This window comes from Aythya fuligula, chromosome Z (genome assembly GCF_009819795.1).
Source record: "Aythya fuligula isolate bAytFul2 chromosome Z, bAytFul2.pri, whole genome shotgun sequence".
Classification (NCBI taxonomy): Eukaryota; Metazoa; Chordata; class Aves; order Anseriformes; family Anatidae; genus Aythya; species Aythya fuligula.
In genome coordinates, this window is record NC_045593.1 from 35,561,630 (window position 1) to 35,587,828 (window position 26,199).

Here is a 26,199-nt window from a genome sequence, read left to right on the forward strand (position 1 = left end):
CATGTTTAATTTGCCTCTAAGTGCAATAGGGAAAGTAAAGATAGGAGCTAGACTTTAGAACAATGAGCAAAGGCAAAATACTATGCTACCCATTGAAACCATGGCATTTTTACATGAGTAGCTTGGGTAATAACATCAGTCCTAGGGGCTTTAAATTGGATATAATCTGAAAAATATTAACCTTTCATAGGAAGAAAATCCAAAAGGTAAAATACAGTTCAGCACTTATTAAAAAAAATAGAAACAAAAATAAAAATTTTAAAAAAATTGCTTATTAAATGCAGGAAATAAAGGACAAGCAAGTTCTTGCAAATTAAAGATGTGGAGCCCAGTCATTTCAATCCCTTTCAATATGAAACAAATCACTCACACTGGTCACGAAGACAGCTCCCTCTACACTCAAATTATTCACTTGAAGATAAGCTCCCATCAAACTCTTTAGGGGTTTAACTAATTTACTGCACAGATACGGCACGTCTGTTGTAATAACAGGTAGGATGTATTGGGGTCGACCATTTATCAGAATTAGACTTCTTTTTTCAATTCGCAGTGAATTATGCTGCCTACACTGCTCCTCTTTCTCTGAGCTTCCCATCCCCTTACGGCCCCTAATGTGGCAGGCAAACAAAATTGACAGTCTCATCTTGTCAACAAGGGGTGATTCTCCTGAGAAGCCATTTAACTTTGCAGAGGAAGCAATGTATTAATGTGCCTGTCCCAGGAATGTTAATCATCTTCAAGCTCCCTCTAACTTTGACATGAACGAAATCACCAAATTTGTTTACTAAATGAATCGTAATATGCTAATAAGAGAGCATGACATATATGGTAAAGCCAAACAGATGGTTTGTTTACTCCACTTTGCAACTTTATAAATGTTGTAACTCTGAAGATGTTAGTGAGAATTATTGGTTTGTTGGCAGTGGCAAACATGCCTTTTGCATACTTAATCTACAGTTAGAGTCAGAAAACAATTTGTCATTGCCGTGGAATGCATAAAAAATATTAACATTGAGATGGCATTTGGGGAGGCAGGATAGCTTACTATTGAGCAGATATTCAGGTTAAACACAGAACTGATAGCTGATGGCAATGTTTTCTACTGTATCATTTTTAAGGTAAAATCTGACAGGTTCAGGAATCTTGAAAGGCCCAATAATTCAGTACATACCTGTTGAGGTGTTTAGTGAAACGGCCCTTACGGTGTGAACAGAATTATACTTTCACAACAGCTGTGTGTGTTCAGAAGCATCAAGGGCACGTCACACTCTTAATATATTACTATATTTGTCCATTAAAGATCAAAAGATATTACAAACAAAAAGCACAACTACTGGAGTTCTTGCCAATGTTACTCAGAAACAATCAAAATTGTGTTGCAACACTTCATCCTCTCAATTTACTAGCTGCCTGAAAGCAAAACAGACTAATTACAAAATAGCTAGCACTCTTGTATAATATCCGGACTGGCTGAGAAAGTTTAGAATAAAAAGATTTATCTGATGGAATATAAGTGAACCGACTAAATGTAGCAATGTTACATGCAGAGGAAGGTCATCACACATGGCACACGGTCTTTCAATGGAAATTACAGGTGCTCAGCAACTCTGACAATCAGTCCAACTGCTATAAGCTGTTTCTACAATGTATGCATGCTCTGTGGTGAAGTTTATCCTTATGCATGCAAATCGTAGAAGGTCCTGCACAGCAGACATGCATTAGATGCTCATCTCCTGTGTTGTGAGGTGTTTGCTGGTCCTTTACACAGGATGTATTTCACCTTAAGAAGTACTGAGGCAGCATTCAGTAACAACTGCATGAATTAACATTTCTTTTAGAACAAAACCCACCCAAATATGACATGATCTAAATTTTATAATCAGAAGTTTAAAGCTTTTTTTAATTTTTTCTCTAGTAAGAGCCATGCAAAATGTGATAATTTCACAAGTTTTTCTGCAATCAGTCCCTTCAGTTCAGCATCCCACTCATGAATTTTACTGAGTTTCAAGTTTCGGTAAGTGCACAAATCTAAAGATAAAATGTAGTCAGAAGAGCTAGCTTCCTCTAACTCTGCTCTCAGAACAACTATTTTCTCCCAAATATTGGTGCATAACAAAGCACTATTGCATGGTTTGCTTAGAAAATTCATAAACTCTTTAGTAGTTGTATTATAAGTCCAAGTTCATAACAAACCCTAAGATTCAGGGATAGATTTGTCTGATTTCAGTTTCCAAAGCAAATATGCAAACCATTTCTTTTGATGACAATTCAAGCACAATTCTCATTCCCACTGCTTTGTTTGTCTAAAAATGCTGGTTTTATATATATAATACCAGAGGAACTATAAAACCAAATATGATGTGGCATTTCAACAGGGTTGCTCTATTAGTAATTTTACATTACTAAATACGTATCCCTTTTAGGTCAACTGATAGCTGATTATCCTATAACCTCCCCTCACTGACGCCCCAACTCCTCAGTAATTTCAATCCTCCGAGATTCTTCCATACATACTGTTGTCAGCAGTTATTAAATTCTCAACTTTTTACCCATCCACAGGAGACTGTGCAAAGATATCTAAGGGAAGTATGAGTTCAGCTTGCTGTCCAAGGATTATTTTGGAAGAAACATTAGCGGCCGTCCCAGCCTGGCGCTTATATCTCATTTGAAACATCTACTCATTCCTGACCAACAAAGAAAATTTCAATAAAGTACTTTTACTGGTTTAACAACAGTGAGCTCCTGGGATTGTCAAAGTGCTCAGTCTTTTCCAAGGAGAGAAGGAATCAGCAGCTCAAATATAATTAACCTTCCATTCTCAATGCAAACTGCCACGCACAGGAGCTCTGCAGTCTATTAGTGAAGTTATAACGGCCAACAGGCAGAGGCAAAATTGGTCAAAAAGTTGGCTGCTGCTGTCATATTTTTAGAATTATGATTAATGACACTAATAATGTGGATGATTACTGATATGTGTATCTCCTGCAGTTTATCATATTGCACTGGCTGCCTACGTCCACAATAAACATGATGCTATCATTTACCTCTTTATTGAAGGCAATCCTTCTCTTGAAGGAGCACATTCTAATTACTTTGTAATGTTTTATGTCTTAAACATTTTGCAGCTCTGGACCTTGCCAACTGCTTCATGTCTACCATTGATTAATTACAGAATGTTTAATCAAAATTTAGAACCTAATGCAGTCATTTATGAGTGTGCTGCAGTGCCAAGGTAGTTAGGCTGCTGTCCCAAGCTTGGAGAGTGCTGGGTTCAAAATTAAATCCCTGAAATGTGGAAGATGCCAAAGATTTTACCTTGGGTGATTTGAGTTTAAAATCTCACTTCTGTTGATGAATGACAGGCACCCACCCAAAATGAGAGGTCTGTCTTTTGCATGTGCTTGTGTATTCCTATTACATTTTTCTTCTTCTTTAAATGTCTTAATTTTTCCTTTCATGCCATTGTTGCTGAAGTTGCTTGTCAGCTCCTTTACAAGCTCTCCCTGCCGCTACAGCTCTTGCAAACACCAGTCAAGACAGTATAGTTTTGAAGTGGTTAAACAAGTGAAAAATAATTTGCAGGGACAAATACATATATTTTTTTTTTTTTATGTGGATTTTTATGGTACTGTCATACAACCATTCACCGTTGAAGTTAAGTGTTTTTTTAATACCATTACTGAACTGCTGAAATGGATGCTAATATAGCTTGGAGTGCTAATGTCAAATCCTGGTAATAAAAAAGACAGACTGCTGAATGAAATAATTTCAAGTAAAAAATAGAACAAAAGTGCTCTCACTCTCTCTCTCCACTTTTATTGAATTGGGACTGACTGAGCCAATTGCTTTAGAAGTCTGTAAAACACAATTACTAGTGAGCTGACTGACCCAGCAGTGCCCCTTCTGTGACAGAACAGACTAAAAAGGCTGCAGAATTAGTGCTGCTCCCCTATCTGGCTATCAGACCTGAGAGACTTCCAAGGCAGGATCTGTTATCCTTCTTGCCAGGACCTGCCTCCGTCCCTCATCAAATCTTGATTCTACATCTTGCATAATGTATCATCTGCATGCATCTCCATCTTGAAACAAGGGCTCATTTAACTTTTCTGAGTGGCAATCTAAGTTCTCATTCTATATGTTGTATTTTTAGATCTTTATCTAGCTATATGTACAACATACCTATATATAGGTCTCTCAGTACACACATACACAGACACACACACATATGCATATGTGTTTGAGCTATTTTTATTTTCACATTTTTTGTTGTAAATACAAAAGTACAATGTAAGATTTATGGGCAGCAAAATTAACTATCTCCCATTTGCATTTTCAGTTGTAAATGGCTAAAGTGTAATTGCCTTTTTATTTTGGCAAAAAAAGGGGGTGGGGGAAAGAAAGGAAAAGAAATGAAAAAATGTATTGAACTGCAAATGGGCAACATTTTTCCCTAGTTAATAAAATAAGAAATAAAATTTGTAAAATGCTAGTGTCAAAATCAGTAACAGTGTAAAAAGAAAACAACTACTACAACAACAAAAACATAATTTACAGCTCATGTGGAATACTCATAAAATTTGGCATGGACATACAGTTTAGTTCTTTTCTTTTTCCTTTCTCTTCCAAACAAACAAACAAAAAAGCAAAAGCAAAGTGACAGAAGAAAAAAAACAAAACAAAACAAAACAAAACAAAAAAACCTTCTTTAAACAATCTCATCTTTCTTTCTGTTCCTCTGCTTCCCCCCATACAAAATGAAGCAGTTTCAATTTTATTCACAAGGCCAACAAAGTCCTGCAATCCTTTCTTTTTTATGACAGTGTACATTTTTGCCAAACCTAAAACTTTCATTTCTCTTCCAAGTCCATTTATATGAAGCTTGCAGGTGCCTTATGGCAAAATTGTTAAATTATTTCTTAGACAGATCTCTTAGAGTCATACTTTTTAGGGCTAGCTTAAATGTGAAATGAGCTCTTAATGGGAAGGGAAGGGAAGGGAAGGGAAGGGAAGGGAAGGGAAGGGAAGGGAAGGGAAGGGAAGGGAAGGGAAGGGAAGGGAAGGGAAGGGAAGGGAAGGGAAGGGAAGGGAAGGGAAGGGAAGGGAAGGGAAGGGAAGGGAAGGGAAGGGAAGGGAAGGGAAGGGAAGGGAAGGGAAGGGAAGGGAAGGGAAGGGAAGGGAAGGGAAGGGAAGGGAAGGGAAGGGAAGGGAAGGGAAGGGAAGGGAAGGGAAGGGAAGGGAAGGGAAGGGAAAGAATTATGCATTGAAGTAACTCCCACTATATATAAATAATGGACCCTATTGGAGAGGAGAGGAGAGGAGAGGAGAGGAGAGGAGAGGAGAGGAGAGGAGAGGAGAGGAGAGGAGAGGAGAGGAGAGGAGAGGAGAGGAGAGGAGAGGAGAGGAGAGGAGAGGAGAGGAGAGGAGAGGAGAGGAGAGGAGAGGAGAGGAGAGGAGAGGAGAGGAGAGGAGAGGAGAGGAGAGGAGAGGAGAGGAGAGGAGAGGAGAGGAGAGGAGAGGAGAGGAGAGGAGAGGAGAAAGAAAAAAGAAAAAAAGAAAAAAAGAAAAGAAAAAAGAAAAGAAAAGAAAAGAAAAGAAAAAAGAAAAGAAAAGAAAAGAAAAGAAAAGAAAAGAAAAGAAAAGAAAAGAAAAGAAAAGAAAAGAAAAGAAAAGAAAAGAAAAGAAAAGAAAAGAAAAGAAAAGAAAAGAAAAGAAAAGAAAAGAAAAGAAAAGAAAGGAAAAGAAAAGAAAGGAAAAGAAAAGAAAGAAAAAAAAAGAAAACTTCCTTAGCACAAGGCAAAGTGTTCATTTACATGTAGATGTTGCTGGGAAGTAGGAGGCACTGCTAAAGGCCTTAGATTTTGTTAGAAGTGGTGGGCTCAAAACCTCTGTCAAGAAGTATTCACTGTTCACCATTAAAACAGCATGTGAGAATCTGTAAGTGGTAGCGCACGTGAGATATCCTTGTGTGTTACATTGGGACCTAGTAGACTGTCAGAGGTATCTCTAGTGCCATTGGGAACCTTTCATGTGTACCTGCTGGCATGCAAGTGAGCAGTTTCCACTGCAGTACCTGCAGTGTAGTATCACTACTACTGGCACTTGGTGTATGGCACAGCTGGCCGTCTCTCCCGAAGAGAAGCACAGGACAGAAAAGCCATGCACAGAAAGTTTGCAGTGCTTTCATAGTACACAGTCTTCTCTTGATGCAGTCAAATGTTTAACTCATTGGTAACTCTGCACCTCTTCCTTCAGGATCACCCGGAGATAAGTACATAGCAATCTGGTTGTATCTTTCCCTGTTAACATTTTCTAACTGCACAGCATAATGCTGTAATGACAGGCTCTACTTTATGAATTTGCTATTATCCCCTCTCATATTTTCTAACCACTGGCAGCTTGTATAACTATGAAAAGGTCTCCCAGATTGAGGGAGGTCTTTTTTTTGTTGTTGGTTTTTATTTGATTTCCAGGGCCCATAAATTGCCAAACATTTTAAAGCAACATCTTTTAGCTAAAACATACCCCAGTGCAGAACACTCCCTCTTCATATGTCTTCAGATATCAGATACTACAGCAAAAAGGTCCCTGTAATTCTTAGCCAAACAACCTGAGACCCAACCTGTCTTAGATTGTCAAAATGCAATGGGATAGGAACCTGAATGGGCTTTATTTTAGCATCAGTCATCAGTTGCATAATGCTACTTTAAAAAATATCCAGTGGCCTCATGAATCCTAAGAACGATTGCATCTTTGGGCTGAGGCCAACAGTGCGTGGTGTCTACCTCTGTCTAGATATACTGACAGGACCAAAATCCTATCCTCCAAAGTGTATTGTAGTTATTTTCAGTCATCTATAGGGGTTATTATTTTTTCCCTTCTGGGTCAGAAGGGAAGGTCAGGGTTGGGATTTTTTTTCTAGGTCATTTATAGGATGTGCTTCATAAATTTTCTTATTTTTCAGCTAAAAGTTTAAATTCAGATATAACAAGAGTCGCTAAATTCATATTCTAATGAATGAAATGACTCAAATGTAGAGGTGGGAGAATCATCACCATTAAGGTGATGGCATTGACAAAATAGCCTCATCCAGAAGTAATCTTTGGTTAGACTGATGTAATGTTTGCTTCTTCAGGTGATAGTTTCTTTTGCCAGACAGATAAGCACAGCTAATGAATGTATCATGTATGTATATATGATAGCTATCTTTTAGGGACATGGATATCTTTACCTCCAACCTGGACAAGGATGAAACCTCATGGCTGCAAATTTCCAAGCCCACGGTCCCTACAGCTTTTCTTTCCTACCCTTGCAAATTTTGAGAAGCCACCTAGATAATCAATAATCCCCAAAAGGAAGAAACAATGACAATGCCTTGAATAAGACATCTTTGTTCTAGAGGATACATTCCAGAAATAGGTATATCTCCTCAGGCACTGGTATTCCCACTAATAGAAATTTACATCTACTTACTGTAAATGTATTCCAGGCAACATTCCACTACCAACTTAACCGTAACCACTGCAGGATTCAAAATTTTTTTCTGTGCCACACATTAAACAGCCCTTTCCTCCCACCCCAACAAAATTCTTCTCCCTCCTTGCTGTGCCTGCAGTTCCTGTATTGCTGAGCCTCTCCAAATGACTTGTTGGAGAAGTGATAGCAAATTTCCACTGTCATGTTCTACTGCTTTCAATCCTCTCCATCTTGACCACAGGTCAACATGAAGATCAGGACCCTGGAGATGCAGACCATTCCCTGCCAGAAGATTTAGCAACTCCTTTCACCTCCCAAGAGACACACACCTTGCCTCTTTTTTTTTTTTTCTCCACTCTAAAAAGGCACACATTACTATGTCCTTACTAAGCTATACCAGAAATGGAAAATGTCAAGATTAACTATTTTACAACCCTCCCAGCTGAGCAATTTCACAAGGTTTGTTCCCCAGATGTCTCTGCTTTTCCATTCTGGCAGTTCCTGTCCCCTTCTCTTCTGTGTCTCACCAATACTCCAGCAACTTGGTTACAATGGCATACTTTCTTCCTTCAGCCACAGCTGTAATTCCAAAGGGCAGTAAATACACAGCTATTCCTGCCACAGGTAATTCTTTCTCTGCCTTTCATCATTTCTCCCTAGATTCCACCACCTAAATACTATATCTCTCAGGATGCAGTGTCATGTCCATTTTTACTCATTTATTTTCACTCATCTATTTTTTCACTCATTATTTTGGGAGTTGGGCCCTAATGCTATCTTGTATCTATATAGTAGAGCTTTCTACATTGTAGCAGAAATCCCACTGCCTTCTGCAGTGAAGTTTAAAAAAACAGCTAGAACCTTTCTCTGCAGGAATTAATATAGGCTGGTGCTTAATTTCCCCCACTTCCAAAGGACTTTAGGAAAGAATACTTCATTTTCTCCCACTCTCTGGAGAGGGTTTTTGGTTCTTTTCAGTTGTTTCCCATGAATGTGGGGGCAACCAGGATATTGTGAATAAGCATTCATGTTCCCAGTCTTATCCTCCCAAATTGTATCTTTCACTGAAAGTAAAACATACAGAGTCTGTGCTAGAAACTTGGACAAAACAAAGATTTACAGCATTTCTCACAACATATAACAGGGGAAAAAAAATTGCTCCATACAAGTTTTGCTTTTAGGTAGTAGTTTCAGTGCTAGTGCTTTACCTATGCTTGACACCTGTCCTACTCACAGTGTAGCAGTTTATTTAAATAAATTTTTGGGTCACTGAAAAGTCCTTAACTTGCTCTGTGAGTTCACACAACAAGATATCTTGCACTGCACGTGAATATGTACTCTCACTGTCAAGGTGATATTTTGTGCACTAAAAGAGAAGAAAAAATGATGGCAGAAGACAGTTTCCAAAAGTGAGCACCACAGCCTCCAACTCAAACCCAAAACAAATGGACATGCGTAGCTGCAGAAGATACCTCAGTCCATGCCAAACTAGCCTCTTCAGGTCTTGGTTATTTATTAAGTTATTTAAAGAAAAAAAAATCCCAGGAATAAATTATTTGTATGCATTCAAGTTTTGATTCTGCTTCTCTTGTTCACATTGGTGAGCATGCAGTGTTGTAGGCATTTGCTCTGTGTTCAGCATGACTACTCATGAAAGAGGCTAACTCTGTGTTAATGGTGACATGAAACGTTTCTTTATGATCCAGGTTCTCTTGGGTTAAAAAGGAGTTAAATAAAGACTTAAGTAAACATTAGCGATGGCACAAATGTTAGAGTCTCTCCAACAGAAGACCTAATGGTTCATACAATTGTATTGGATATGCAGCTAGTCTCTTCATGAACCGCATCACATTTAGAAACAGCAGTACCTGGGTAAATAAGTTTGCATTTAAAAAATGTAGAAAAATAGCCCTTTTGTCTCTTGACAAATGGTTCATCAAACACCTAATGTCTTAAAACCCTATTTCATTGTTCTTATTGGAGGAAATTAAAGCTGTATGTGCCAGCTAACTATATTAGGGGACATACAGTAATAGTTATCATGGACTGGTGTGAAATAACCTCTTTCTCGGAGCTATCTCTTAGAATTGAAAGCATTTATAGAAAATAATTCCCTAAAATGTTGTCTATACAAGATTCCAAGCATAGTATGATGATGAAAAAATGGGTGCTGTTTTGTCAAGAAGGTGATAACAGGAGGTAGGTAGCAGGTTTCTCACATCTTCACCTCCCTTGATAATGTATGCACTGGCTCATCACAGGTAACTGATGTTAATTTATTCAAGCACACCTGTACAGGGCTGGAAGTCAGGTAACCAGACAAAAAGTATATATCTTTTTTTTTTTTTTTTTTTTTTTTTTTTTTTTTTTCCGATACAGCTACCCAGAGGCCTATATCCACACAAATTTAGTTCTGGAGACATCAGCAGGTTTTAATAAACCACCTACAGATGTCTTGCTCCATTCAAATCAAAGAGTTTACATGTTTAAATCTGGATTGATTTAACTAGTAATGAAGTGGCATGATCACACTTGGCACCAATAGTTGCCTCATATTTATTTATAAGTCACCCTAAGCAGATATTATTTTGTTTTAAAATTTATTCATGGGGCTCAACCACCTTTCTTATCTTGTGGAACATACACACACACACACACACACACACTCACTTCATGAAAAAATTAAAGACAAATCTGAACAATTAATATTCATACTTTAGTAGAAAAAAGACAAAGTGAAAAGTTGTTGTTTTGCTTCTCCAAACAGGTACTGAACATTAATTTATCTCATGTACATCGAGAGAAAAAAAAAAAAAAAAGAGGTAACATATTGTTACTAATGTGCTGTAGCCTAAGAAACACAAATTCAGTGTTTCTGAACTAATTTAGTGCCAGTACCATGCACTAAAGTTGTCAGAGGAGATGTCTGTATTTCTCCTAAAGATTTAACAGTAGCTCCTCAAAAATAATTACCTATGGCAGAAGATCCACCAGGCATCCTGTTCCACTAGTGTTTTTGACCACAAATTTCTTGGTTCTTAAAGGCAAGAGCCAGAAACCAAGCTAAAAGCCCTAAGCTTCATCTTCCAGATCTTCACCTCTGCTTGTGTGCTCTCCAGCACAGACACAGATGAAAATTCGGCATTACTGTCCTCTTTCGACAGGAAGTAACTGTTCCCTCTTCCTGTTTTTGTGTCTCATGTGCAGCTCAGAATCATTTCCTGAGCATCTGTAGTTCAGTGCTGCCTTCAAGGAGCAACCACACCTATTTCTTTGTAAGACAAAGTCAATGTTTGCTGGAGTAGGACTCACAGATGAGGCTGGGAAGCAGATCTCAGAGGAATCCAGCAGCCAGGGCCACAGGCCTTTTCTCCTCAGTCTCCTCTTCTGAGTCTGGAAATAATTATATTTCCAAAGACAATTCTTTCCATTCAAGTGCAAAGTTCTCACAGGAACTTATCTTTTTCCCTTCTTTGTCTTTTCCTACTAAAATCTTCCTTGGAAATGATGTCTCTCTGTTCTAAAAGCAGGCATGTCATTGCTCCCGATCACTGACATCACTTTTAATATGGGTTCCTTTACTGTTTACTTTGCATTGCCTTCCTGCAACAAGATATATCCTGTACATATTGCCTCTAGAAGAAATGACATTTGAAGTAAACACAGAAGCAGTGGTGGATGAACAGCTAATTTGGGGAGTGGCAGGTGAAGAAAGGAATAAAAAATGTTTTTAACAAGCATAGAGTTTCAAGGAAAAGAGAGACAGTTGTACTACTCTATTTGGGAAAAAGATCAAAAACGTAGGTATGTACAAGATTAATTTGATGAGTGCTGTTACTTGTAGCTGAGACAGTGGTGAAAAAAAAAAGCCATCAAAAAAAATCTAGGCTCACTGTATTTTGAATATACATACGATATATATTCATAATGAATATCAGATATTCATTAATATAGACTAAATTTTAGAAAGGAACATAGAAGTACTGGGACATTGACAGTAAACGCATGAACTCTGCTTTGCTTTCCTCTGCCCTGTGTTGAAAAAACATGTGTGAGGTAGGACTCCTGAGTCTTCTGGTTATCTTGACCCTTATTTACAAGGAATAGCAGTGCTTACTCAAAGATCTTAGAAGTTATTCCAACCTTTCCAGCAGAAGAATATTTATACAGGACTTGACCTAGGCACAGCTGATCTAGGAACAGTGAAGCTGACTTTAGTCAAAACTTAACACACACTGCTGCAGGATATGCTCCACAATGAAGGGTTGCAGCTGTGACACGTGGATAAAAACCATGTGTCCATCAGTCAAAGCAGTGTTGCGTTTGCTCCTGGAGTGGACTGCTTTCTCTGGTAACTATGTGTATCAAAATCCCACCCTTGCAAAGCCCATTTTGCAGCAGCTACTGCCACTGTCAACAATTCAGTTTCTTGTATGTACAAGATAGAGGGAATATAGTCAATCATTTGATTAACTAGAATTGTACTGAAAAAGGTCTGAAGCTATATCAGATGCCTCTACATGAAACAGAAAAGATCAACCAATGTTATTTATCTGCACATAAACTTGTGTTTTCTTTTTAGAACATTTCTCTAACTAGTTATAACATGTTTTTTAAATATTATTAATACAATTACCTATAATATTATTAATAATAAAGATAAAAACCTCACAAGACTCTATAACCTATGGGACAGCCACAACTCCCATTATATTAATAAGATCATACTGAAAAAATCATTTAATTTTAATTTTTGAAGCAAAGAAATGTTAAGCTTCTTTAGGTACTTAAAAGTCAGTTGATCGTTTGAGTCATAATACAAGGAAATCACACAGACTTTTGATAATGTATCCGAAAGAAAGAAACTGCAATACATGAAAAAAATTATCTAGTAACACTCACTGTGTGCTTTAGGTAGCTATTTTTTATTTCTTCTACAGCAATTAATAGCAAAATGTTTCTGAGCTTTTAAGTGAAATTGCTTTAAGTGACCAGAAGTTCTCAGTTTGCAATACCATTTTACCCAATTATTTCGAGGGGCTGCCCACAATCTGAAGAGCTAGCCCTTAAAAACTTAGGTAATGCCTCTCTCTAAAGTAAATGCATGTATTTTCTTATATTTATATACAAATTGAATGGAAAAGCCTTTCGGGTTATTAAACAGTTTACAAAAAGAATATATTAAGTTAAATTCTGCTTCCTAAATGTATTGTATGAATCTCTTCTTTACCTTTTTCTTTTTTTTTTCTTTTTAATAGAAAAAACTAGAAAATAATGTTAAAAATGTTTAATTAAAATCTTTTGTCCAATTTGTTTTATATGCTCTACCTATGCTTTCATTTCTGTACAGTCCTACACATTACATTTCTAGACAAGACTGGATAACAGGAGAAAGTTTCAAAGATACTTCTCTCTCAAATGTCTGGAAGTATTAACAAGAACCATGGGAGTATTACTTGGCTCTTGCAAGGCGTTTCCAGAAAAATTTGCAAACCAGAGGTTCTAATGAACCTGGGAAAACATCAAACCTGAATGGGCACACAAACTGTACCATTCCTTCAAATTTTTTGAAGTGCATGAACACTGTTAAATCCTTGCAATTAATGGACATATCATGCCTATGAATTTATGTTGTTCCAAGTGTAACAATTAACCAAAACATATTCTGAATGTTGCTTGTGAAATGATATAAAAGGATGATTTTGTGATTTACACAACTCAAAATGATATGTAAATAATAATTTTATCTTAAATATGCAGCCTAATTTTTAAGTTCCTGAATCATAGATTTTTATTTTATGGCTTACTTTCAATAAGCTTAATAGAAGTATCCTACATAGTTCTCAAAATATTTTCAAAATGTATCCTATTTAAATGTTCATGTCTCAGAAATATTTTACATACATCATCACAGTCATCTCTTTGTTAGGACTTACAAATCTTTAATATACTACCTGTATTATTAGCATAACCTATCAATGGTTTCCTTCTGAAATTTAATATTGCACAATGCTCCACATCCTAAATCTAGTCACTTCTTAATTCATACACTGAATCCAAAGCTGTTTTGCCTCGTATATGATTAACATTTCACTAATTCACTTGAGGAAACAGACCAACCAAGGCAAATTTTGGACTACCGGAACCTGTGCAGTTTCAGGAATTGAACATATCTAAACTCAGAATGAAGTATGCCATTGACTCATCCACTTCCTTTGTCAAACTCAAGTCTCATAAAAGTTATCAAGACACCCAAAGAATGGAGTCTTAATTCACTTTTCCCTGCTTGATGCCCAGTGGTTTCTTCCTACTGTAAAACAAACTTCCTAGATCATCCTTGTCTGTTTTGAAATTGTTTTCTAATGGTTCTTTTCAGGGAATTTTATAAATGGGAAGAGAAGATATGAGATAGTCAGGGACTGGACTCCGTCAAAAAAGCAAATTTTGTCTCCTTAGTCTCCTCAGTACTAAGTTGCTTTCATTTTGTATTGCAAGATATATTCACTTTCAAACCTCAACAACTTCAATGAAAAAAAAAAAAAAGGAGCTGTGTGTGAGATACTTAGCTAGGTTTAATTTCCTTCCTGTGTCTGCTGAATCTTTACAGCATAATGAAAAAATATGAAACACAAATAAAGGAAAAGAGATGACCCAATCTCTCCATCACTCCATGAACCAGAGAGATTTTGTTATGTATTAATATGATCATCATCACATGTGAGAGCTTTTATCCACAACTATGAAATAACTGCACTATCCTACTAGCTTGAGAAATTCCATTTAGATTACATTTTCCTCAAGAATCAAAAAGAATAGTGTATATATAAACCTAAGAGTTTAAGGACCAGCTGCTTCTGTTTAACCCCACTGTTTCAGTATTGATGCAGCATAGCTTGGGCATGATTTCATTCGAAGGGCCAGCAGAATATACCCTGGGTTGATCTTAACAATATGTAGGGGTCTAGTCTCTTCTGTCTGAGTATACATTATTCCAATCAGTAGGGAAGGGACTTGCTCAGAGAAGAAAAGAAAGTGGACTAAATAACTATAGAGGATCGAGACGTGTATACATTCCTACAAAGAGACAATTACTTTCTTAATATTTACTTGTTGCTAATTTTAAAAATTGAAGAGAAGAAAGACTATTCTTTAAATGTTTCCTCTTTACTTCTATATCACCCTATGGGGATGGAAATCATTCTTTTATTCGAATCCTTCCATTCTCTCTCTCTCCACCCATTCATCCAATTGTCCATCCATCCCTTCCCCTCCTTCCTACTTTTATGCATGCATAAAGATATTTGCATTGTATATTATTTATTATATATTTAATAGAAGCTTTTCTAGATTTAAAAGCTGCAGGGAGAAGAAAATAAATGTAATAAGTTGCAGCTTATAAAGAGAAGTACATATAGTCACAGGTACACAGAAAGAATAACGACATTTATTATCTTGCCAGTCACTTAAGAGGATGGCACAATAAATACTATTCTGAATGCCAAGCAACAATGGAAATCTTGAAGTGATAAAATTCTCTCAATGTCACGAGAACATGATTGTCACTTGTCATTACTGTGCTTCTCTCTATTTCTTCATGTACCCTAAACCACCTATTCATACATAATTCAACACATTTAATAATGTAGAAAATCAATTAATATTTACTGACCTGTCTCTGCTTCTCCGTGATGGGAACGCAGCGTTACAGCCAGCCACCGTGCAGACATGCATCTCTTTTAAATGAACATTTCTGTAGTGAAGTTTCACACTGTAGGAACTCTTGAAACTCTTCTTGCACACGTAGCAGATCTTGGGGTCAGGGCTTGAGCACATTTCACCTTCTGGGGAGAACTTCTGAGGGCTGCTATAGTTGAATGTGGAAGCAAAACTTTCATGAAGGGCAGCCATACTGGCACTGCCTCCATTGTACAGTCCATATTGGCTCATGTAGAACATATCATATGTAGGGTCTGTATACTCTTCCTTCACCTTAATGACATCCTGGTTAGAAGAGTCATTGTGGTTTTCATCTTGTCTGTCACTATGCATCATAGATTTTTCACCAGGTTCATGGAGGCGATCATCGCCTTCCATGGATTCCTCACACAATTTGGGCTCTGATGATTCTGACTCATTTTCATAGTCTCTCTCATGCTCCTGATCTTCTGATGTCATGCTGTCTGCCCTTCTTATATCTGGTCTGGTAATACATCTGCTTCTGTCAGTTTTAGAAAAGTCCTTCACTGACAGGCCTGGGCTCATTTCTTCCTGAGAATGGCAGTGATTGTCATGACCAATGTCATTCACCATTGTACTGCTGTCATTCACCTCTTCATCTTCATCATCAAACTCATCAGCAGTATCAATAACTTCCTTTTCTATTTTAACTGGCATGCTCGACTTCCTTGGCTTCTTCTTGGGGGCAAGATCAGTATTAGGCTCTGGAGTGGGCATCAGCACTGATGGAACCGATGACTCTGAAGGAGGAGGGGGATGCTGCTCCATGCCACTTGATGCTGGTATTATTGGACTGGTAGGGAGGGAGGTTGGAGGACTCACCATCTCTCCAGGAGTAAGTAAATTTCTGTAAAAAGGAGGAACAGGTTGGACAGTCTTTAAAGCTGGAAACACCAGCTGGCTGGGAAGAGGATTCTGTAGTACAGGATCTAGAGGGGGAGTGGTAAATCCCATCGGTGGACGCCCTGGGCTTGTTAAAGTTAGGTTGGATTTTGTACTTGCTATGACTGGAGTGGCAGCACCTGATGTAGCACGAATTAGGTCTTTGTCTCGATTATTCCTTAGCATAGGCATGTGGAGGCGGGGGTTGGGGTTAGCACTGTGACGATTGCGGCTTCTGAGAGAGCTGAAGACCATGTTGCAGCCTTCAATAGTGCACCGGTGCTTGATTTTCAGGTGAACTGCATTGTAGTGGATTTTAAGAGTACCTTTGTCATAGAAAGTTTTGCCACATGCATTACAAAACACTCTTCCTTTTCTGGAGGCAGACCCCATTCTCCTCATTCTGTGAATGCGGAATGAGCTTTTAGTATGTTCTGTTTTTGATAAATCATTGACAGGTGTAGGTGTCTGAACAGGAGAGACACAGGCTGGCTCAGTTTTGGGTTCAACATTTGTGATGCTGGTCAAAGCATTCCTGCTGGATGTTTGCTCATTCTTGAAAGGTGTAGGGGAAACTTCAGATTCACTGCTCTCATTATATTCATTTTGGGTTGTAAGGCTTGGTTCACGGAGCCTCATTGCTGGCTGTTCCAGCAGGAGGCCATTTGGAGGCAGCCCCAGCAGTGGAGCAGAGACTGGATTTATGTATTGGAATGGAAGCAGGAATGCAAGGCTATTCGGGATGTTTTCAAAATGATGAATGCTGGAAGGGTTGCTATTCTCCAGGTGAGCAAGGAGACTTGGGCTCCTGGTGCGATTATTGCTTTCAATAAAAGTCCTTATATCTGAATCTGTCTTTGAAGATGGCACAGCCACAGCCTGCCCTTCTTTTTCTTGAATTGCCATCAGCTCCACAATGGATTTGGTTTCTCCAAATCTCAGGAACTGCTGAAGGGTAATGATCTCTTCTTCCCTGGACATGATGGCCCAGCGGTCCAGCACCTTGCCTGCAGCATCCTAGAGGCCATATCAAAGAAACAACAAAGACAAACACAAAGAAAAAAACTTATTGATTCTGCATAATTATTGAATTCAACAGAAGGTGCTCTGCTGCCTGCACATGAAATACTAAGCTCAAAAAAAAAACAATCACAACATGCAAACAGAGTTAATAGAACTCAACCAAAAGAAGCAAACTTTTCAGCCATGCAAATATAGTAATTACAATCACAGTAAGAGAAACAAGTTAAGTTTAATAATGTCAAAGCAAGCAAAATGTAGACCACTGGGGATCTGTGATCTAAACACTCCAATACTGCTATTTTAACAACAGTGATCTATATAATATGCAATAGTTTAGCATACATTAGTATAAAGCATGAACTGTTGCTGTGCAGTCCACAATGTGCATTCCATATTGTAAAATATGGAAAATTGTACTTTAGTTGTTATAAAATAGTGACACTACAAAAAAGGTCTAAATAAATAAATTTGAGAGATTTCCTTTTGAAATGTAGGTAAACATAAAGCTTAAGTAACTCATGGACCTTCTCATAAGAAAGTCTGACGCAAGACAAAAAGTCTTAAAAATACCATATAAAACTAGTATCTTTCTTTCTTTCTCTCTTTCTTTCTCTCTTTCTTTCTCTCTTTCTTTCTCTCTCTCTTTCTTTCTTTCTTTCTTTCTTTCTTTCTTTCTTTCTTTCTTTCTTTCTTTCTTTCTTTCTCTTTCTTTCTTTCTTTCTTTCTTTCTCTTTCCTTCCTTCCTTCCTTCCTTCCTTCCTTCCTTCCTTCCTTCCTTCCTTCCTTCCTTCCTACCTTCCTTCCTTCCTACCTTCCTTCCTTCCTTCCTTCCTTCCTTCCTTCTTTCCTTCTCTTTCCTTCTCTCTTTCTCTCTCTCTTTCTCTCTCTCTCTCTTTCTCTCTCTCTCTCTCACTTTTTTTTTTTCCATTAAAACAATACAGAAAAACACATTCATTATAAACTTGCATCAAAAGGTAGAAATACAGACACTGTTTTAACCATAACTGGACTATTAATGGGAATTGATTGCAGACTTGCGATCTTGGTATGGTTTAGACTTAAGGGATGACTTTTTTTTTTTTCAGCCTTGTTATAAATGACAGTTAAAAATATGTAAAAAGTAAGCATCTGATGGATGTAGATAGCATAAATGTGTAAAAATGTTGTCTCTTATTATTGCCTTCTGATACCAAGGGAAAAATCCAGAGAGAATACACATCAGTAATCACGAGACTATCTGTTGTTAAATATACATTAAAAAGCATTTCACACTTTCATTTTTGCTAGTAAGCATGAGATTTGCCTGAAGGTAGGACTTAAAAATTCTGCAGTGTAATGTCAGGCAATCCATTCCAGCATGTATTGATAAAAACATATTAAAATACTTATATAATGAATACATTATTTTATTGGCATCCTTCCTTTTGGGCAAATGCTGGACATAACATCAGCACGGTAACTATAACCAACAAGCACTGTTGCATGCCATCAAATCAAAATTATTCCAATGCTTCCTCATGCATTAAACAATTTGAAAGCCTTGCAAAGATACTCCTCTGTACTGTCTCTGATCTTTTTAAATCCTGAATCTCAGCTTCAGAACTTAACCAAACATGTTGGACTACACAGTACTGCAAAAACCACTAGCACTTATTTGATTACGAAGCCTGCAAATGTCTTTCAGTTTTTGCAGATTATATTTATTTATTTAATTAGTTTATTATCTTCAGTCTTCAGAGGATTGAGTCTTTCCTCCCCTCACGTTTTCTAGAGCACTGGAAAATGCAGTTTGCCCCAAATGGTAAAGCCTGTATTTATTTGATGAAAGCTGGTTTTCGTTATTTCAGCTCTGATGTGTGTCACCTTTATGAATTCAAAGTTAATGATGTCAATGTCATGTATTCTTCAGAACCGTGCATGCTACTGTGGAATGTTTAGAAAGGCTCCACATATGGCCATTGACAATGAAACCTTACAAGATTGTGAAACCCTCAAAAGTAATTAATTGCAGAATACTTTTAGAAGGACTCACACTGTTGACCCAGCTTCAGAGCACCAGAACCAATCTCTGTGCAGAAGCTGCTCAGCATGTTCTACACAGAGATTTAGGAAACCCATCATGCAGATGCTGTTTCGCAGTGTGGTCCTGGTTTGCATTAGTCAGGAAGTGTTTGCAGCTTTGAATACCTTTGAGCACTGTGGACATCGCTAATTTTGCTATTCCCCCATTTCTACCTGTCTGATGGAATAGTATTTTAGAGGTACTCTATGTTAATAAAAATCATCCAGAACATAAAACAACAGCACAACAAGAACAACACCCAACTGCAAAAGAAAGTGAAACAAAACAAAAGGACAGGTTCACATTTGAAAGCTCTAAGATTATGTCTTTTCTCATCCGACTAATTCTGGCTACTCTGCCCATGAATGTGACCTATGTTTCTCGTCTTTACTTCTCCCACAACTTCCAGCCAGCCATAGTGGTTCTACTTTTGAGCAATTCTGATGTGGTACTCCAAGAACAGTTCAGATTTTGGTGTCCAGGCCTTTGCTGTCATCTGTGACCCAATTTATATATACACATTTCCAATCTGAAGCCACAAGTATTCATTCTTTCTAACTTGCATTGTTTGAAGATGGAAATAATATTGTCTAATTTACGCTGCTTACATGTATTGAATTAGGACTCCTGTCTGCAGCCAGCTGCAGGCTGCTTTGTAATGTACTACTGGTAGTAATTTGTTTTGTTTTTGCTGTAATTTGTAAATCACTCACAGGCTTATGTAACAGATGGATGTTTTATAAAAACGGATATTTAAGTAAATAAAAATTAAATACAGCCAGCATGAGAATAACTCATGAGAATAGTAGGTACAGATCCTGTAACAGACTGCCACACGTAAGCGGAAGGTTACCGCACGCAGTCAGTCACCCAACCGCTGTGCAGCTAGCTGTTTGCACTTACCAAACAGGCAGACATCAGTGTGCTTTTGTGGAGTTATTTCACAGCTCAAGTCAGAGGCACTGGCAGTTGGCTATACAACCTATCTCTCAATGAGATGCCACCCCCTTTTGTCTTGTTTAGCTAAGGACAAAACTTTCTAGATTTCCAGTAAAGAGGGACAGACTTACAGCTGCTGCTATGTGCCACTGATCACAAAAACTAGCAGTCGCACAGCACAAAAGCTAGGTGTGGCTGCTGCAGGGTTACTCTCACTGTCACAGAAATTGCAAGGAATAAGAAAGTCAGTCTTAAATGATCTTTGCCTTCTTCTACTAGTTGCATCAAGCTATATTTGGTTATTTTGCAACAAGGATTTTTATTTCCCCAGTAAAAGCAGAAATTGTACAGATATCTGTATTTCATAGAAGACATACTACCTATGGATACCGTGTAGCATATGCTTCAAGATTTACAGATGGCTTTCCATATATCACTGTAAGTATGTATTATGCAAACCTAGATAAAGAGCAAATAGGAATGTCATTTTTTGATAAAACTTAAAATTAACAAAAATTCTAACCATTATCCCCTTTGAATTCAGTTATAACTAGCAAGGGATCTCTCTGTGTATGGTAATACTTGATTAGAGGTTCAAGTCCTTTCTTATATGTAATCGATTTCTTGTTTCTTACAATCTCTCATGCTAAATTTTCTCCCCAAAGCCATTAAATCCTATCCACATTTAAATATTCCATGACAAAAGGTTCCGATTTATATTACTTTTCTCAGCTCACAGATGATTAAGCCAAGCCTCCTGTGACAATGTGTACAAGGAAGCCAGTGAGTGCAGAGGTACTACTGCACGCTTACAGCTCTGTCTTACAGGTAGTAGATACATAAACCTACTCTGTTCAGCATGCTCTTTGTTTTTCATCCATACAGCCTTTTATTATTATTATTATTGTTATGTTTATGTTTATTATTAATAATTTTTATTTGTTGTATTTGATATGTGTGGGTAGATCCATTTCAGTTTTAGATGGAGAAAAACTTTTAATCTCTAAATTATACAAAATTTAACCCCCAAGAATACAGAACTTAACCTTGCATGTTTTTTAATTCTAAACACACACTTGACCCTTCCCCTTCCCATACATACATGTTTATTATTTATGTAGGTAAAGATTCATGTACACATGTACTGCATTAGATCTTCAAAGTAACATCATGGTTAAACATCCTGAAACTGCCTCCTCATTTTTGCTGAACATATATTAGGAAGAGATGTGTCAAGATATGTCAGGGTACATCTTGTCTTAAACTTCTGGGTCAGATAGAACAAGTGATGGGCCTCAAGATGATTATCTTGGATGATATAAACATGCTAAAACAGAAGATAGACACAAAGTTCACTCTAACTTGTAAGAGTTTAATTGAGGAGTACTGTGGAGAGGAGTCTTCATTCCTTGAGGGCCTCCAGGCTTTACAGATTTTAAGCTTTCAAATCAGCTTGAAAACCTCACAATTTAAAAACTGATTATTTAGAAAATAAGGATGGTCTACACAAGCATACAGTATAAACATACACTGAAAAACTTCAACTTTTGTTATGAAATCAGTTGTTCTAAACTCTCACTGTGTGAAAAGCTGCATTGACTCCTGTACCTGCATTGCCTTTAATTAATTTTATACATACACACTCACACAGAGACATGTATGTACATATGCATATGCACCACAGACTTTTTACAGTTCTAATTTTATCTTACTAGTTAACTTCTTGGCATAGGTAAAGTGTATGTATACTCCTGACTGAATGAGTAGTGAGAGTTGATTATAGAAGAGTTGAGATTAATAGAAAGGTTAAAAATGTTAAAATGGCTTCTAAAACAAACCTTATCTGCTGTGAAGCACTCAAACATTATTTTGGGGCACTATTGTGATAATTTCTGTGAATCACTCAAAATTACACAGAAAAAAACACCTCCAGCCTTCACATTTTAGCAAGTTTACATACGCACCATAAGCTGTTGCTTTTAATGCATATCAACTGGATATCTATGTTACAAAATATTACATAGATATGTATTTGATTAACTAATTAAGCAAGCATGGTGTTTATAATATCACTTTTTCTATGAATCCTTCTAAAAGAGCTATATATTTTCTAGCTGATCTCAAAGAAACATTTTGAGAGCAGCTGTAACAATTGAAAAGCAGACTGAGAGACATTCATTTGGTCATACTATAATTGCAGAGGATGGTTTTAATTAGGGTGTAGACAGGAGAAAAAAAATGAACATTTGTTTCTAATAAAGAAAAGCCTACATAATTTCCATGATTTAGGGTTTGTTGTTTTTGTTTGGCTGAATTTCCCAGGAGCATCTCTTTGCTTCCCAATTAAATTTCAAGCTGTTACGCTATGGGTAGTCTTACTGCTCCTGGAGTAAAAGTGACCAAAAGTGTGCAGCAGCACACCAACTCACATTTGTATGCATGGCACAGGAAATGTGAAACAACTTTGGCTCATTCTGGTCAACCCCTACCAACTTCAATAAGGCAGAAGTAAGCCTTGTATATACTTTCCATAGAAACAGAAGCATTCACATGCTCATTTTCTTGAGAGGTGCTTTTTCTGTGCTGAACCTAACTCACCTTTGCTCCTGTAAACATGAAAAAAAGTTGTGCATAGTTGTTTGCTGTGATTATACATGTGCAACTGATATGAGGTTTAACACACCCAACCTGCAAAGAGCCATTGTTAATTTTTTCCCCTTTCATCTGTCACTTCTTGTCCACCTCCCAACAGCCCCCCTTCTCCAACTGAAACCATATGAACAAACTCATGTTTAAGTGTCAGCAGTTCTCTCCTTGAGTTATACTGCTGCAGCAGGAATGAACACAGTGCAGCACTACTGAGTTCTCAGTCAATAATGGAAATCTTTATCTTTTGGCTTCACTGCAGCCTCCACTGTGCTAGAAAAATCAAAAGCAATAGATCTTCTTACCTTCAGACACCCCTTTCCCTTACCTGCTGGAGTTGTTTTCTTTCCCCAAATGACATAGGGTATGCATGAGGATTCCAGTTACAGCAGAAGAAGAAAAGAATTTTCTTTCCCCAAAGTATAAATGAAAATGACACTAGCAGTTTGTATACAAATGAACTTGTAATTACATGCATGCTTGTATTTAGTTTTGCTGCCAGATATATAACAGTACTTAACTCTGGATGCTCCTTATGCTTTACGTTTCCTGATGCACTCATCAGCAAAAAGCTTTGCATTTTGACCAAAAAGATCCCAAAGACTATTGCAAACTTTTACTAATTGATATTGTAGACACTGGGTCAAATCTGGCTGCACTTTAAATCCAGAGAAATTGCACCTTAAATCCATAGTAATTCCACTGACCATGCTGGAAAGTAATTTTGAAATAACTTAGTTCTGAAACACTATGTAGAGCCAAATCTGTTTGAATATATATTGGGGGCATACCACCATGGTGGAGCACAGCGGCTGTGTAACGATGCACAGGAGCACTGCTTAGCAGTTTCAGAGTGAAAGTGAGGAACACCATGTCCTGCTGAAACTGCAGATGGAACGTAAGGAGGTGGAATGCAATAACCGCAGCTGAAACCTAGCCAGGACACCGCCGTTAACCACCCACGCTTTTGCTAAATGGCCTACAGGGTCTTTACTGACCAAAAGTATGCAGGCCCTCTGTTTTATATCTCATCCTGAAGACATATGCCAGCAGCACAGACCCCTGCACAAGCAACCTGCTGGAGCACTGGTTCTGGGCTGCTTTTTAGGGAGTGGTATCAAAATACTAGATCACCAGCACACTACACCTTTCAGGAACTGAATTTCCTTATAGGCACTTTGTTATGGAATGCTCTAGATTATGGACCAGATAAGAATAAATAATTCATAAGATGATTGCTTTTTTTTTTTTTTTTTTTTTTTTCTTTCCCTGTATATCTCTATATCTCTGTGTAGAGCATTTTTATTTTTTAAAATTGTGATAGATCACTGTGGGGCTAAAACATTTTATCACAGCATTTCTAGCTTCATTTAATAATGACAACTGCATCAAGCATCTTCACAACTGGATGCTTGACTAGTTTTTCACAGTAAACCTCTGTCCACACTCAGAGAAAAACAAACATTCTAAGCACTATCAGAACCTGGTTCTCTTCTTGCTTTTACTAATTTTACAATGGTATAACTCTTATGTCTGATGTCTGTGAAATTTGCTTTGATTTATGACTGTCTTGTTGGTAGGAAGGAAAAAGAGATACAACTCCCAAGTGTTAAGTGGCAAAGTCTGTCTCTTATTCTGTTAGTGTGGATACATATTGCTTTGGTATCCAAAGTCATATGCTTAGGAATCCAAAGTCACCTTTCAGCAATTGTCATTATCTGGCATTTATTTTAAAATACCAGTGCCACTTCCCGAGTATTCTGCCCTTCTTTTCCAAAGTATGTCACACATTTTCAAATGCAAGCATTTATTCCCTTTACTGTCAGTTCTGGATCTCTAAAGACTTTGCTCAGAGAAGAGTTAATGAAAAGTAACCACATGTTTTATGGTATCTGCACATGAAAACATTTTTAATGCATACTAAAGGCAAGGAAATTGTTCTTACAATCATGGTAGAATATCAGGATTTTCTGGAAACTATGTATTCGAACTCCTTAGAGAGCTTTGAAATTCTGAATCTTGGACTCCAACTCTAGAGCAATATTTTGATACCTTTTCTTGCCTACAACCTGTAAGCATGGCAAATTCATGTAAATGTCCCTGAAGCAGCTGTGCCACCAACTTGTGTTGAGCAAGAGAAGGTGTTTGCCCCTAGGCAGACATGGCTTCTAGATGCAATCAAGCCACCATACCTGTGTATGAAGCCAGAAAGTTTAGACAGTACGAGCTCCCTTGGGAACTCTTCAGGATAGGGACATGCAGGAACAAAAAAGGGGCAAACAACTGAAATAATTCCAGGTGTAGGTTAACTTTAGAACACAGTTTTGCATGTAAGTGGATAGGAAATAACCAACATACACATAACCATAGCAATGATTGATTTTCATATGCACTTTCCCATTTTTTTTTTTTTTTTTTTTGCATATATAATTGCACATTTTTCCATTCCATGTAAGAAAATTTGCCTTGATAGTATCAGTCCTTGAAATCATTTGTGGTTTTACTGGTTGGTGTCAGTGCTGCATTGCTCACTGAGAAATTAAGTTATATTCTTTAAGCTCAGGCAGTCTTTCAGGGAATTTAGCAAGCTACTTAAACCTCTTCTCCATGCCTCAGTTTCATCAACACTGAAGGAATGATGTATTTTTTATGAGAAACGAGAAGCATTCACCCATTCACCAAGACCTCCAATAAGGTATTTGTGTGTATTTGCAATACACATAGCCACAAGAGACATTCAGGTTTTCTTCAGCCAAGACCTTCTCCAATGATCACAATGTGGTAATGTGAACAATTTATCATGTCTTACATCCCTGCAGCTGCTCCATGCAACATGCACGGCACCAAAAGCAGGGAAAGATATCTAATAGTCAAGTTAAATCAGATCGTCAGATGGTCATTTTCTTACTTTAAATCCCAGCTCACTAAAGTCATAACCCTAGCAGGAAAATTTAAGCCACAAAAGGTTTCTTGTACCAGGCTTGTAAGTAAAACTTCCAAAGAAGTCAGTAAGAGATTTGCCTAACCAACGGAATTGCAAGGAATTAAGGCGTTGCACAAGGATAAAAAGACTGAAATAAAAGTGTCAATAATAGGATTTCATTACAAACTTGGTTTTCTGATTGAATGCAATGTTGTGCCTCAATAAAGGGATTCCGCTGTACTATATGTAGGGTATATGAATGGCAGCAGAACCGGGAGATTGATTTCCATCTTTAGTATTCATCAGGGAACTATGCATTATTACTTGCAATATATACAACATGATCTTAATGAGGCCTTTTTCCTTGATTGTTTACCTAAAAAATTTACACCAAGAAAAACAGGTGTATCATAGGTGGCAATCTGATGCAGAAGGGAGATAGCAGGGTGCAGAAGTGACGCCAAAAAAAGCAAATGTCACTGGAATATAAAAATATTATGATACATGAAGTGAA

The 26,199-nt window shown here is 37.5% G+C and overlaps 1 protein-coding gene across 8 annotated transcripts in view; it reads right to left on the bottom strand.

Moving 5' to 3' along the window:
- The window catches only part of BNC2 (basonuclin 2), a 381,020-nt gene that overhangs the window by 41,863 nt on the left and 312,958 nt on the right, over positions 1–26,199 (bottom strand). For all 8 annotated transcript variants that reach the window (XM_032205573.1, XM_032205569.1, XM_032205570.1 and 5 more), the window contains one exon: positions 15,143–17,109. In XM_032205573.1, the coding sequence (XP_032061464.1) occupies positions 15,143–17,109 (1,967 nt within the window). The remainder of the gene's footprint in view (positions 1–15,142; positions 17,110–26,199) is intronic.